At 49.7% G+C, this 14,812-nt stretch overlaps 1 protein-coding gene across 2 annotated transcripts in view; it reads right to left on the bottom strand.

Moving 5' to 3' along the window:
- The window catches only part of EPHB2 (EPH receptor B2), a 207,274-nt gene that overhangs the window by 17,467 nt on the left and 174,995 nt on the right, over positions 1-14,812 (bottom strand). Inside the window, exons 7-9 of one of the 2 annotated variants that reach the window (XM_032759236.2) lie at positions 11,672-11,834; positions 9,143-9,251; positions 7,943-8,010 (exon numbers count right to left, since the gene is read on the bottom strand). In XM_032759236.2, the coding sequence (XP_032615127.1) occupies positions 7,943-8,010; positions 9,143-9,251; positions 11,672-11,834 (340 nt within the window). The remainder of the gene's footprint in view (positions 1-7,942; positions 8,011-9,142; positions 9,252-11,671; positions 11,835-14,812) is intronic. The other variant, XM_032759237.2, reaches the window with a different exon arrangement.

The raw sequence follows: 14,812 nt of genomic DNA, 5'->3' as shown, positions 1-14,812 counted from the left end.
CGCCTGGCCTGACCTCTGGGCTTTTAATAATTTTATGCATGTATATGTTTTTCTGGCCATAGGCTCCAAAACTTTCAGCAGAGTCTCCCAGGAGTCTGAGGCCCCCAAAGAGGTTAAGAACCACCATCCAAGACTGTGAGTGCCTGGGAGGAGGAAATGGACACACGTTTTTTTTCTGATTTCTCCCTCCCCTGGCACATGCATAAAGCTCTGCACACAGCAGACACTCAATGTCTATAGGGCTGAGCAGAATCCAAATGACACAGACAGAATCACAATAGCAGCTGTCACTTACTGTGCCCTTTGTGCCCAACACCATGCCAGGCTCTTTATATGCCTTATCCCCTCCACTCAAAAACTCTTAGAGGAAAGGACAATTATTCCCATTTCACACATAAGGAAACTGTGGCTCTGAGAGGCTAAGTCATCTGGCCAAGGCCACACAGCTAGCAAATGGCACAGCCAGGATTTGAACCCAGGTCTGTCAGACTTGAGCCTGGGGCCAGTACTCCTAATCACCACGTTCACTGCCTCCTGGATGAAATACAACCAGAATCTGGTCCATGCCTCCTTCTGGAGTATTCCGCCATGACCACCTCCTTCCCCAGCAGCCTTCTCAAAGCCAGGGCATCGGCTCCCTGGGGATGCCCTCTTGTTTGCTCAGACACAATGCAGCCCTGTGGTTCTTGACAACTGGCTTTCAGCCCCCCTTCCAACAGGACTCAGGGAGGCCCTTTCTGATGGGGACAGAGGACAGGAATGGGTTGACTCAGGGAGGTAAGGGGAAGCACAGCAGCTCAAACCCTCCTTGGTCACCTCCACTGCCAAGCAACTGGATGCCATCATCATGCTGTGGCCAGCAGCACTGGTCAAGAGGGCCTCTGCTGCTTGCAGGACAAAGCTGCATGCCCCTGCCTGGCACTCCCAGCTCTCCATGGATTGGTCTCACTTCCAGCTCCCTGCTCCCTGCTCCCTAGATGCCCGCTCACAGGACTTATTGACCCAGGGGTTTCAGACACACTTCATTATTTCCTGCCTCCATGCTTTTGTTCATGTTGTGCTCTCTACCTGGAACACCCTCTCCTCTTTCTTTTTGTGACCAGATCAAATGCCATCCCCTCTGTGAAGACTGCCTGGATTGCTCCAGGGGAGACTTGTACCCTCTTCTCAGGCTCCCACAGTCCTGAGTCCACACCCACTCTTATGATCTTGATGTCTGTATGGCTTTTGTACCATGTACCAGGGTTCCCAGATATGCATGCCCACAGCCCCCTGACACTCCTTTCTGGAACACTCTGCTGCCCGTGAGGGCTTAGTTTACCCTTTTCCCCAGGAAGACCAAGGCTGTGTCTGTCTTGTTCATGCTGAATCCCAGGGCTTAGCACACAGTGGGTGCCCAGTAAGTGCTTATTGAACACATAATAGCATTGCTACGTGTCTTGAATGTCTTTGAGAATTTGATGAAAATTATGAATCTGCTCCTTGGAAAAGTATTCCTGTGTGTGTGTATGCTCCCATATTTCACATATAATTTTGGGGTATTGGAAGCTCTAGGGGTCTTTAGACCCTAAGCTATAAGCCCTTGCTTTAGAATGTTGGCTCTGGAATACTTATGTGAAGGTGGTATACAGTAGATGCTTAGTAAACACTTATTGAATAGACATTCAGCATAGGCCTTGTTCTAGGCACTTCATAGTTTTTGATCCAATTAATCGTCCTAACAACCCCACCAGGTAAGTGCCATTATTAGGCTGATACCTTATGAAACTGTCAATATTTAACTGTTTCTGACCTACAAAAATAGCAATTTCGTTTGGTACAATCACATATGATGCCTGTTTTTCAGATGAGGAAATTGGCATAAGAAAGGTTAAATGAGTTGGACACTGTGGCTCAAGCCCATAATCTCAGCCCTTTGGGAGGCTGAGGCAGGAGGATTGCCTGAACCCAGAAGTTTGAGACCAGCCTGGGTAACATAGCAGAAACCCATCTCTACGAAAAATAAATAAGTCAGCCAGGCATGGCGGTGCAGGCTTGTGATCCCAGCTACCTGGGAGGCTGAGGCAGGAGGATTGCTTGAGCCCAGGAGGTAGAGGCTGCAGTGAGCCGTGTTTGTGCCACTGCACTCCAGTCTGGGTGACAAAGTGAGACCCTGTCTCACACACACACACACACACACACACATACACACACACGAGGTTAAATGACATCAACACAGCTAATAAATGGCAGAAGTGGGGTTTGAACCCAGGCCGGCTACAGAGTCTCCACTTGTAACCCTCAGGCTGCCAGTTTCTTCCAGGGGCTTCCCCAGTCTGTCTCTTGGAATAAAAGGTGAGTGAGTGCCTGGTGGCCAGAGCCTCCAACAAGCCTGGCTCTCAGAAGGGGCACTTGCTGAACTGAGATCGGGTGAGGACCTCTGCAGGCAAAGGCTACAGAAAATCCTGGGCTGTTGTTCGGATGATTTACGGCTGTCGGCCACTGGCTGTTGCTCTGCCCTCAAATGCGAAATTCACAATGAGGGAAGAGGAACCAGGGTGCAGAGTTCTGGGTCTGAATTCTGGCACTGCTGCTAATTCTGGTCACAAATCAGCTGCTTTGTGAGTTTGAAGCCAGGATCAACCACTGTGTTGATCCAGCTGTGTGCCCTTGGGCAAGTTACTTAACCTCTGTGTCTCACTTTTTTCACCTACCCAGTGGGTATAATAAACAATACCTACCTCCTAAGGGGGTTGCAAGATTAAACGAGAGTATCTTTTTAAAGGGCTCAGTACAGTAGTTGGCAAAAGGAAAGTGCTGAATAATTGTCAACTGTTGCAAAGAAGAGCTGGCTATTATTAAATATTATTCCAAAGCACTTTAACGTCCCTTAATTCATTTAATCCTCACAATTCCGTGACAAAAGTATCATTCTTGCTACTTCCCATATAAAGATGTCAAGGCTCAGAGAGGTTTGATGGCTTCCCTGAGGTCACCCAGCTGGCCAGTGGCAGAATAGGGATGAGAAACCAGGTCAGTCCCTCTGGCTCCACATCCAGGCATCACAGACCTTGGCACTCACTCAGCACCTGCTGAATGATGGAAACCATGGGGCCGTGTGGGTGATTACAGGCCAGTCACATGGATCTCTGGGCCTCAGCTTCCTCTTCTGTCCTGACCACGCAGGGTGGCTGGGTGGATATGGGATCACAGGGCTGGCAGTGCTTTGAACAGAACAAAGTTCTGCTTGGATCTAACGTTAGAGCTTAGGATGCAGGGAGGGGGATCTTAGGCCTTAAAATGTGCTGATCTAGGAACAAACCCTGGGGTCTATTTAAAAAATAGACCTCACCTGTTTCCTTATTACTGACTCACGCACCACATAGCGATGCTCCCCAATGGCTCCAGGCGACGGAGCATGGGAGCCTATCCCATTCCAGCTCAGTAGAACGGAGCCAGCACACGATGCCAGCTCTGCAGCCAGACAGCTGGAGTTCATACCCCCGCTCCATCCCTGAGCAGCTATGCAACCTCTGTGCCTCAGTTTCCCCATATTCAAAGTGAGAAATTATAAGGATCAAATGAATAAACACATGTAAAGCATTGAAACAATTCTTGGCACACAGAATGCACGCAGTACGTCTAGCCACATCTATGATCATGATTTCATTACTTGGGGCAATAAGAGGGGATGACATAATTTATCATCTTTCTTTTTCTTTTTTTCGTTTGAGGAGTCTTGCTCTGTTCCCCAGGCTGGAGTGCAGTGACGTGATCTCAGCTCACTGCAACCTTCACCTCCCAGGTTCAGGCAATTCTCCTGCCTCAGCCTCCTGAGTAGTTGGGACTATAGGCACCCGCCACCATGCCCGGCTAATTTTGGTATTTTTTAATAGAGATGGGTTTCAGCATGTTGGCCACACTGGTCTCGAACTCTTGACTTCAGGTGATCCACCCACCTCGGCCTCCCAAAGTGCTGGGATCACAGGCGTGAGCCACTGTGCCCGGCCAAAGATATCTTAGAGTCCTAGCCCCTAGTACCTCTGTGTAATCTTATTTGGAAATAGAATCTTTTTTTTTTTTTTTGAGACAGGGTCTTGCTCTATCACCCAGGCTGGGGTGCAGTGGTGCGATCTTGGCGCACTGCAACCTCTACCTCCTGGGTTCAAGCGATTCTCCTGCCTCAGCCTCCTGAGTAGCTGGGATTACAGGCGTGGACCACCACACCCAGCTAATTTTTGTATTTTTAGTAGAGATGGGGTTTTACCACGTTGGCCAGGCTGGTCTTGAATTCCTGACCTCAGGTGATCCACCCGCCTTGGCCTCCCAAAGTGCTGGGATTACAGGCGTGAGGTACTGCACCCGGCCTTATTTTTCATTTTTCTTGGGACAGGGTCTCACTCTGTCACCCAGGCTGGAGTGCAGTGGTGAGATCATGGTTCACTGCAGCCTTGACCTCCTGGGCTTGAATGATCCTCTCACCTCAGCCTCCTGAGTAGCTTGGGACTACAGGTGTGTGCCACCATGCCTGGCTAATTTTTACATCTTTTTGTAGATATGAGGTTTTGCTATGTTGTCCAGGCTGGTCTTGAACTCCTGGACTCAAGTGATCCTCCCGCCTCAGCCTCCCAAAGTGCTGGGATTACAGGCATGAACTATGGCACCTGGCCTATGACCTTTATTTTTAATGTACAGGTGACTTTTATTTCTGTGTAGTTAAACGTGTCCATCTTTTTCTTAGGAGTTATCAATTGCTTTCATGTTTAGAAGGTCCTTTTCTATTTCTGTATTGGTTAATAGTTGCCTAAATTATCTTCTGGAAATTTTAATGGCTTAACTATTTTTACATATATGCTCCAAACTATTTTTTTTTTTTTTTGAGATGGAGTTTCACTCTTGTTGCCTAGGCTGGAGTGCAATGGCATGATCTCGGCTCACTGCAACCTTCACCTCCTGGGTTCAAGGGATTCTCCTGCCTCAGCCTCTGAAGTAGCTGGGATTACAGGCACACACCACCACGCCAGGCTAATTTTCTATTTTTAGTAGAGATGGGGTTTCACCGTGTTGGTAGGGCTGGTCTTGAACTCTCAACCTCAGGTGATCCGCCCATCTTGGCCTCCCAAAGTGCTAGGATTATAGGGGTGAGCCACCGCGCCTGGCCCCAAACTATTTTTTCTTTTTTTTGAGACGGTGCTTTGCACTTGCTGCCCAGGCTGGAGTGCAATGGCGCGATCTTGGCTCACCACAATCTCTGCCTCCCGGGTTCAAGCGATTCTCCTGCCTCAGCCTCCCAAGTGGCTGGGATTACAGGCATGCACCACCACGCCCAGCTAATTTCGTATTTTTAGTAGAGACGGGCTTTCTCCATGTTGGTCAGGCTGGTCTTGAACTCCCGACCTTGGCCTCCTAAAGTGTTGGGATTACAGGCGTGAGCCACCGTGCCTGGCCAGCCCCAAACTATTTTTAAGCCCAGGAACTTTTACTTCAAATCATGTCTTACCCAGAGGCTTCGTACCTGGAGCTCCTAGACTCTGCTCATTCTTACGTACCCACATCCAATCCTGCAGCAAATCTAGTGGCTCTGCTTTTGAAATATGTCAGAATCCAACCACTTCCCACTACCGTCTCCCTGCCACTCGGTCTGGCCACCATCATGTCTTCCCTGGATTCTTCCAACAGCTACCCCACTGGTCTCCCTGCATCAGCCCCTTTGGTCCATTCTCCAGACAGCAGCCAGAGAAGTCCTGCCAAGGCCGTAACTTGGAGCATGTCATCCCTCTGCTCAGAACCTTCCAGCAGCTCCCCATTTCACTCAAGGAAAAGCCAAGGCTTTGCTGAGCCTGATGAGAACCTGCACGTTGGACTCCCTCAAAGCTTCCATTTCACTCTTTGCTCTGCTCCAGTCACACTGGCCTCTGCTGTTCCTGAAACCTGCCAGGAAGCTCCAGCCTCAGGACCTTTGCATTGGCTGTTCCCTCTTCCTGGAATGCTTTTCCATCAGCTACCTCTGAGCAGCTCACTCCCCCAGCTCTTTTGTATCTTTGTGCAAATAAAACCCTGTCAGTGAGGCCAACCCAAGCTGTCCTATTTAAAAACTCCACGCTGATCCCCACAAATCTCAGTCCATTACTGTTCCACTTTGTCTTTTTCCTATAGCACTTTCATCTTCAAATATACCATACGCTTCTGCATTTGTGACATGTATTTTTCTTTTCTTTCTTTTCTTTTCTTCCTTTTTTTTTTTTTTTTGAGACTGGGTCTTGCTCTGTCACCCAGGCTGGACTGCAGTGGTGCGATCTGGGCTCACTGCAACCTCAGCTCACTGCAACCTCCGCCTCCTGGGCTTAAGCTATTCTCCCACCTCAACCTCCCAAGTAGCTGGAACTACAGACGTACACCACCATACCCAGCTAATTTTTGTACTTTTTTTTTTGGTAGAGACAGGCTTTCATCATGTTTCCCAGGCTGGTCTTGAACTTCTGTGTTCAAGCGATCCACCTGCCTTGGCATCCCAAAGTGGTGGAATTATAGGGGTGAGCCACCGTGCCTGGTCTTATATGTTTTTTATTTATTTTTTAATTTTGAGACAGAGTCTTGCTCTGTCACCCAGGCTGGAGTGCAGTGGCACGATCTCTGCTCACTACAACCTCTGCCTCCCGGGTTCAAGCAATTTACCTGCCTCAGCCTCCTGAGTAGCTGGGATTACAGGCACACACCACCATGCCTGGCTAAATTTTGTATTTTTTAGTAGAGACAGCATTTCTCCATGTTGGCAAGGCTGGTCTCAAACTCCTGGCCTCAAGTGATCTGCCTGCCTCAGCCTCCCAAAGTGCTGGGATTACAGGCGTGAGCTACTGTGTCTGGCCTTATGACATGGATTTTTTTTTATTCCATGTGCCTCCCAATAGAATATAAGTTTTTCAAAGGCCAGGATATTTGGTTTGGTTACGCGGGGATCCCCAGCACCTAGGACAGTGCCTGGCATAGGTGGTAGGCCCATGACAGATGTGTGACAAGGGCCAGGATATGATGATGGGCCTCTGTACCCAGAGGCAGCCACCTGAAGAACCTCAGGGCATCCCACTGAGTACAGTTTGAGAATGAATGTTAGACCCATTTAGAACTCCTTTTTGCTGAGTGAGCTGAAGTAAGGACTAAGCTTCTTGCTCTCCCCCGACTCCCTGATTACTGGTTCTGCCCAGGTCAAGTGGAGAGAGGAATCTATGATCTACTTTTCTCTCTGGCCCTTCAGGAGGGGACATCTGTGTGTGTGTGGCACATACATCCCCAGCCCTGGCCTGATGTAGGATGGGACGGTGGGAGAAATGAGGGCACTGGGTAAGGGGAAGAGGCCACCAGAAGAGTCACTGGGGAAGAGCAGGGGTCTGGAGCCACAGAGTGAGAGGAAGAGAAGGAGGAAGGGACTCCTGCTGCTTTTCTCACCTCCTGGGCCAGAGCCCAGGGTCCTCATCATCTTATTTATTCAATTTGATTCATTTATTTATTCTGCAAATATGTCTAGTGCCTACTATGTGCTGGGCACCATGCTGGTGCTGGGGAGACATGGTAAATATCAGACACAATTCCAGGTCTCCAGCGGCCCCCACTATCACGGTGGTGAGATAAGAAACAGCCACCTCAATGCAGCCTGCGAGCACAGATGCGGCCCCTGAACCCAGGATGGGGTGGGGTCAGGGAAGGCTGCTTGGAGGAGTCTGTGTATGGTGAGGCCTGAGGGATGAGTAAGAGCTACATGGGGAAAGGGAAAGGGGGAGAGCGCTTGAGGCAGAGGGAACTGCACTTGCAAAGGCCTAAGTTGAGAGTGAGCTTCGCGCGACCAGGCAACCACTTGCCATTGTCTGCCTGCAGCAAGGCAGAAGGAGGTCAGAGATGGCTTAAGAGGTCACTGGGGAACCGACAGTGAAGGGCCCAAGGGTTCCAGCCCGCTGGCGCGTGTACATACTGTGGCCACTGGTGTAGTGTTGCAGCTTGTCCGTGTACTCCGAGTCGGCACGCTCAAACCCCCGTCTTCTGGAACAAGAGCAAAGGGCTGGAGCCACCTGGAGGCGCCCAGGGAGCTAGGAGCCACAGTAGGTGATGGGGAGAGGGTGGGCAGGCCCTAGAAGCCACACCCTTGCCAGAGGGCTCCCTGCCTGCCCCTTCTGGCCCCATTTGTCCCTTCCCACTCCTCCCACCTCAAGTCCAGGTTCACATCTTCCCCAGTTCCCCCTCCAGCCAAGCCCCCTTCAAAAAGAAAAGTCATCTTCCAGCCACGGCTTCTGGCCCTAGAAACCCCAGGGGCTTCTGTCTACCTGAACTTATGGTTCAGTCTATTCTGAAATGGGGAACTCTTTAAAGAAGAAGAGGGCCGGGCACGGTGGCTCACGCTTGTAATCCCAGCACTTTGGGAGGCCAAGGCGGGCGGATCACGAGGTCAGGAGATGGAGACCATAGTGAAACCCCGTCTCTACTAGAAATACAAAAAAATTAGCCGGGCGTGGTGGCGGGCGCCTGTAGTCCCAGCTACTCGGAGAGGCTGAGGCAGGAGAATGGCGTGAACCCGGGAGGCGGAGCTTGCAGTGAGCCGAGATCGGGCCACTGCACTCCAGCCTGGGTGACAGAGCAAGACTCCGTCTCAAAAAAAAAAAAAAAAAAAAAAGAAGAAGAAGAGAATCTTTCTTTGCATTATACCCAGCAGAAGTCAAGGAACTGGCCCCACCCTCTTGCCTTCGCTTGTGCTGTCCTAGCCACTTGGGAGGTCCCTCCCCGCTCCTCCTCGTAAGTCCTCCCCATCTTTCCAGCACCTCAGCCAGGGGGCCTGAACTCATGCAGAAAGCAGGACAATCTGTATACCCCTTCCACCACCCACTAAACTCCCAGCGTCCTGCAGTCTTTCTTGCCCACTGCATTAGTCTCTCAATGTGCCCCCACTTTCAATAGTGGGCTTGTCAGGGGTGATGCCTATCCCAAAGGGATGGATTGCACATGGTGGCCGCTTAGGTAGTGGGAGGCCACTTGAAGCCTTCCACTTCCTACCCACATCTCTCCCTGCAATTGTGAGAACGCCTCCTCGGTTCACCAGCGCTGTAGAGGAATGACTGAATAGAGGGAAAGAAGCCATCTGGGACAGCCAGGCCTGGCCAAGCCTGGAGACCCCACCCACCTGTTACACACAATGGCGATGACAACCACAGCAATGAGGAAGACCAGGCCAGCGGCCGAGGAGCCGATGATGAGTGGCAACTTCTCCTGGATGCTTGTCTGGTACTCGGCTGGGGAGAAAGCATGGTAGGGCATTCTCAGCCTGGCTGTGGGAGTCTTAATACCCCTGTCCTCTACCCCCTGCCATGCTGCTGGGTCTCCTGGGATCCCTAGGCTCTGTTCCTGCCCCTGACAGAGCACCTGTCACATGCCTATGCAGAAAAGGGGCTGTCACTGACTCACAAGTAACCCTGGACAAGTCCATGAACTGCTCCAATCCTCAACTTCTCATCCATAAAATGGGCATAATTCCTACATCTCAATGTTGAAGTGAAAATCAACAATAATAACAGCTGACACACACACAGGCAGTTAAAAGCACAGACTCTGGAGCCAGACTCTCAGGGTTTGACTCCCGATGGTGCCACTTACTATCTGTGTGATAGTAAGGCAAAGTGACTTAGTAAGGCAAAGTGACTGTGTGATAAGGCAAAGTGACTTACCTCTTTGTGCCTCAGTTGCCTTATCTGTAAAATGGGGAGAATAATAGTTCCCATCTCAGGATTGTTGGGTAAAGCACTTAGAACAACACCTGGCACCTAAGCAAGCATTCAATCAATATTAACTATTCTTATCCCTGAGTGTTTTATGTGTCACTCACTGTGCTAAGTATGTTACGTATCTCAGAACAGTCCTATGATTACCCCATTTTACAGATGAGGAAACTGGGCTTAGTGAGGTCATGATGTGCCTGAGATCACAAAGAAAGTAGCACCCCAGCCAGGCATTTGAACCCAGGTCTGCTTGATCCAAGGGTGTGAGTTGAATTGGGAGAATGCAGAAGATACACTTGGCATTAGCCTGGCTCTTGGAAACCACCACTCAATGCCATTAACACTATCATTGATTTATATTTTATTATTTTTACTTCTTTTTTTTTTGGAGTGGGAGTTTCACTCTTGTCACTAGGCTGGAGTGAAATGGCATGATCTCGGCTCACTGCAACCTCTGCTTCCCGGGTTCAAGCGATTCTCCTGTCTCAGTCTCCCGAGTAGCTGTGACTACAGGTGCCTGCCATCACGCCCGGCTGATTTTGTAGTTTTAGTAGAGATGAGGTTTCACCATATTGGCCAGGCTGGTCTCGAACTCCTGACCTCAGGCGATCCACCCGCCTTGGCCTCCCACAGTGCTGGGATTACAGGTGTGAGCCACCGCGCCTAGCTATTTTTACTTCTCATCTGTCTCACTGACCAGAACAGGAACTTGCCGAGATCAGGGACGCGCTCTGGGACCTTAGCGCCCACACTTGGCCTGGTATGTGGCAAGGCCTCGGCCACATTTGTCGAATTAATAAAAGGATCTTGGGACAGTCTCCCAGTTCCCAGTCAATGACACTCACCCAACATGGAAAAAGGCTTAGAGAGGTGAAAAAAGCTGCCACGAGGAACAGAAAGATTACAGAGGAGGTGAGTGCTGGAAGAGAAGGTAGAGCTATAGGGAGGATTTTTGTGATAAGGCAAGAATTTAGGAGTCCAGGAGCCTCTGATACGTTCAACCAGGCAAAGGCCAAGGCACGCCTAGTGGTTAGAGCAGATACTAATAGAGGATGCTGGAATCTGGTCAGATAGAGCCACCCTGGAGTTTGGCTGGCTGGTGAAAGGGATTCCAGACACACAGCAATGACAAACTATGACTTACCTACCATCTGGTGAGTGCTGATATGCTTGGGACCTAGTGCCAACCCGGTGCTGGGTCTCTTATTCTTACACTAGTTTGATAACGATGGTGATAATGAGATCATTGTTATCACCTCCATTTATAAATGAGAAAGCCGAGGGCTGGAGAGGTAAGGTGACTTGTTCAGGTATATACAGTTAGGGCTAAATCAGAAATGGAATCCTCATTTCTTTGGCTTCAGAGCCCATATTCTTTAAACTCTGCTGCTTCTAAAGATTATTAGAGCAGGAATGGTGCTTAGAGACCATGTAGTTCCAGAGTGGGAAACGTAGCATACAGCTACAATCTCCCATTCCCTTGCCTGGAGCAGACAGTACTAATCTATCCCAGAACTTCTTCCTGCTGAACTCACATGCAGCTTCAGAATCCTTCTCAGTCCAATTGTAAGTCACTGGAGTTGGGTATGGATAAAATATGCTTACTCTTTCAGATTGAATGTGATGCTTTCATTTTATAGATGAGAAAAACCTGGACCAAGGAATGCGTGACTTGCTCAGAGTGGCTCTGGAAGTTAGGGCTGAGCTCCCCAGAGTCCTGGGAAAGGAAGTGGCCTGGCTGACACAACGGGAACAGAAACATGGCTTTTATATATGGTTGTGCATAAAGGTTCAAAATTAGGAGGGAGGGAGGGCTGACATCTAGAAGGGAGTGCCTTTTCTAATCTGCACAAAGGTGCTTCGTGGGACTGGTGACCCTTGAGTTTGTTCTGTTTGTGGAGTCTGTGCCCTCCTCTTGCCCGCTGGACTCTGCTCACCTTCTGTCATGGTCTGGAAGTACATCTTGCCGCTGTAGCGCCCGTAGCCTGCCACGGTGCGTGCCCGCACCTGGAAGACATAGATGGCGCCGGCTTTGAGGCCCTGCACGGTGACCGTGTTGGTGGGGCTTTTTATGGCTGTGGCGTTGTACTCACTGAGCTCCTGCCGAGGAACAGAGAAGAAAATTAGTGAGGTTGTGGCTCATAGTGGACCCAGAGCCCACTGCCTGCTCCTGCCACACTGGGGGCAGGTCTGGCCATTGGATAAACATCTATGGTTCCCAATTCTTCATCCCCTCCCTATAATAGAATTATGCCTTTTGCCATGTTACTTTTCAACACTGCCCACAAAAGTAGGCAGAGTATATGTCTCTGTCTTATGGATGTTGAATTTGTCCACATGACTTGTGTTGGCCACTGGAACATTCTAGTGGACATGATGCAAGCAGAGGCTTTACAGATCCCTGCCAATTTGTCTTGGCCTCTTGTGCTTCTGCCATGAGAGGAGCTTGCACTGGGTAACCACTGGCTCCAGAATGAGAAACAGGAGGAGACCATGACCCAACACTTACGATGAAACAGGGCCACCCCTATTGACCCACAGATATAAACCCATGGCCAAGAAAAATAGCCACTTGTTGTAAGGTGTTGGATTTTTGGGATTGTTTGTTTTGCAGTGTTATCTCAGGAAAAGCTGACTAATACACATGTATTGAGTGGTTCCTATGTGCAGACCCTGAGGACTATACTGTGAGTTCTTGGAGACCGAAGGGAGAAGGCCCACCTCATTCACTTCTGCATCCCCTTCCCTGCCCTATGCCTTGATGAGTTAAGTGTAAGAGCCCTTGTTCAGCCTCAGCACACTTGGGTGAGTCAAGAACGAAGGTCCAGAAGGGAAAATGATGCTCAGAGTCAGTATCAGTTCAGGGTTGCTTTGAGATTCAAAACCAGGCTGGATACGGTGGCTCACACCTGTAATCCCAGAACTCTGGGAGACCAGGGTAGGAGGATCACTTGAGCCCAGTAGTTTGAGACCAGTCTGGGCAACATACCAAGACCCTTTCTCTAAAAAAAAAAAAAAAAAAAAATTAGCTGGGTGTGGAGATACATGCTTGTGGTCCCAGCTACTTGGGAGGCTGAGGTTGAAGGATCACTTGAGCTTGGGGGGTCAAGGCCACAGTGAGCCATGATTGTGCCACTGCACTCTAGCCTGGGCAACAGAGCAAAACCCTATCTAAAAAAAAAATACAACCAAAAAACCAAAAATTGAAACCAGAGTCTTGCATGGAGCTACCTCTAATGTCCATGCCTTTGGGTACCCCAAACCTAGTGTCTTCTCCTTTGAGAGATGAAGAACACCGATTCTGGCTTCCTGAGTGCTACCCAGGGTGATCCAAGGAGCCTAGGACAGGACAAAGATCCAGCTGCTGCAGTGGGAGTGGAGATGTGGTTGGGTCGGATACAGATGATGCTCGTTTAGACATCTGTCAGCCGCCCGGCAAAACTTCCCCAAATATCCTCTTTGCACTAGGCTGGGACTGGGGTTCTACAGGGGGCTAAGGCACAGGCCCTGGCCTTGGAGAACTCAGTCCAGAAAAGCAAGCAGTGTGAGAATCCCAACCCTTTGAAGATCATGAAGCTCCTGAGAAAGTTTTTTTCTGATGAAAATCTGTGAATGCTTATCCAGAAGAATGCACACCTAGTTGTACATGCCAGTCACATACACATCACAGAGTGCACGGAGCCCTTGAAAACCTTCCCAAAACAATGAAGATTCAGTGCGTGCAACGTTATTACAGGCTTTATAGCATGGAGGTTAAGATCACAAGCTGGAGCCAGACTTCTTGGGTTCAAATCCTGGCTCTACTACATATTACCTCTGTGACCTTGGACAAGTTCCTTAACTTCTCTGTGTCTTCATCTGTAAAAGGGGGATAGTAACAGTAGCTACCTCAGAGTTTGTTCAGATAATAAAATGAATCAATAGGTATAATAGGCTCACACTGATAGGGTAAGCACATGCCGAGGGGCATGTGACCTGGTCTGGGACGGGGGCTGCATTAGTCCGTTCGCATGCTGCTATATGGACATACCCGAGACTAGGTAATTTATAAAGGAAAGAGGTTTAATTGACCCACAGTTCCTCATGCCTGGGGAGGCCTCAGGAAACTTACAACCATGGCAGAAGAAGAATCAAACACATACTTCTTCACATGGTGGCAGGAGAGAGAAGTGCCGAGCAAAGGGGGAAAAGCCCCTTATAAAACCATCAGATCTCGTGAGAACTCACTCACTATCATGAGAACAGCATGGGGTAACCACCCCCATGATTCAATTACCTCCTACTAGGTCCCTCTCACAAGTGGGGAATATGGGAACTACAATTCAAGATGAGATTTGTGTGGGGACACAGCCAAACCATATCAGGGGCTACCAGGTGAAGTCAGGAAAGCTCTCTTGTGAGTGGGGGGCACTGGAATGGGATCTCAAATAACAAACAGGAACCACCCAGGCAAAGATGTGCATGCCTGGCAGAAGGGGCAGCAGGTCGAGAGGAAAGGAGGCGAGAAAAAGCTTGGGAGGTAGGGGATATGAAGGGGGCTCACTTGAAGATGTGTCTCTACCAGCCCCGTAACAGGGGGAGGCAGGGATAGCTCGGTGGGGCAGCAGAAGAAAGGAAGTCTCTTTTGCTGAGCCAGATCATCTGCCTCCTCCTCCAGGAAGCCTCCTTGACATCCCAGCCAGATGTACCTCTTCCTTCTGAGTCCAAGAGCACTTGCAGTGGGTGCCATAGGAGGGGGGTTCTGCTATGCCCCCTCAACTTCTGGCTGAGGCTCCTCTCACCCCCTTGACTATAAGCCCACGAGGGAGGGCTTGTGTTTGTTCCCTTGTACCAAGCCTGGGGTCCCTCACACAAAGTGCCCACAGTGTGAAGTACCCACAGGGTGAAGGCTGACTCTTTAGCCTGGCATTCCAGACCCTTCATGACCCGCCATTGTGCAGTCTCTCCTGTGACATCCCTAACGTTTCCTAGGTTCCTGCCATCCCTAACTCCCCCTTCCTTGGTAGAGCTGCCAGATTTAGCAAACACAAATATAGGACGCTGCTCAGTCAAATTTAAATTTCAGATGAACAACAAAT

Source organism: Hylobates moloch, unplaced genomic scaffold (assembly GCF_009828535.3).
Source record: "Hylobates moloch isolate HMO894 unplaced genomic scaffold, HMol_V3 SCAFFOLD_9, whole genome shotgun sequence".
Classification (NCBI taxonomy): domain Eukaryota; kingdom Metazoa; phylum Chordata; class Mammalia; order Primates; family Hylobatidae; genus Hylobates; species Hylobates moloch.
Note: the sequence above shows the minus strand (reverse complement) of the source record. Positions and strands in the feature narration are given on the sequence as shown.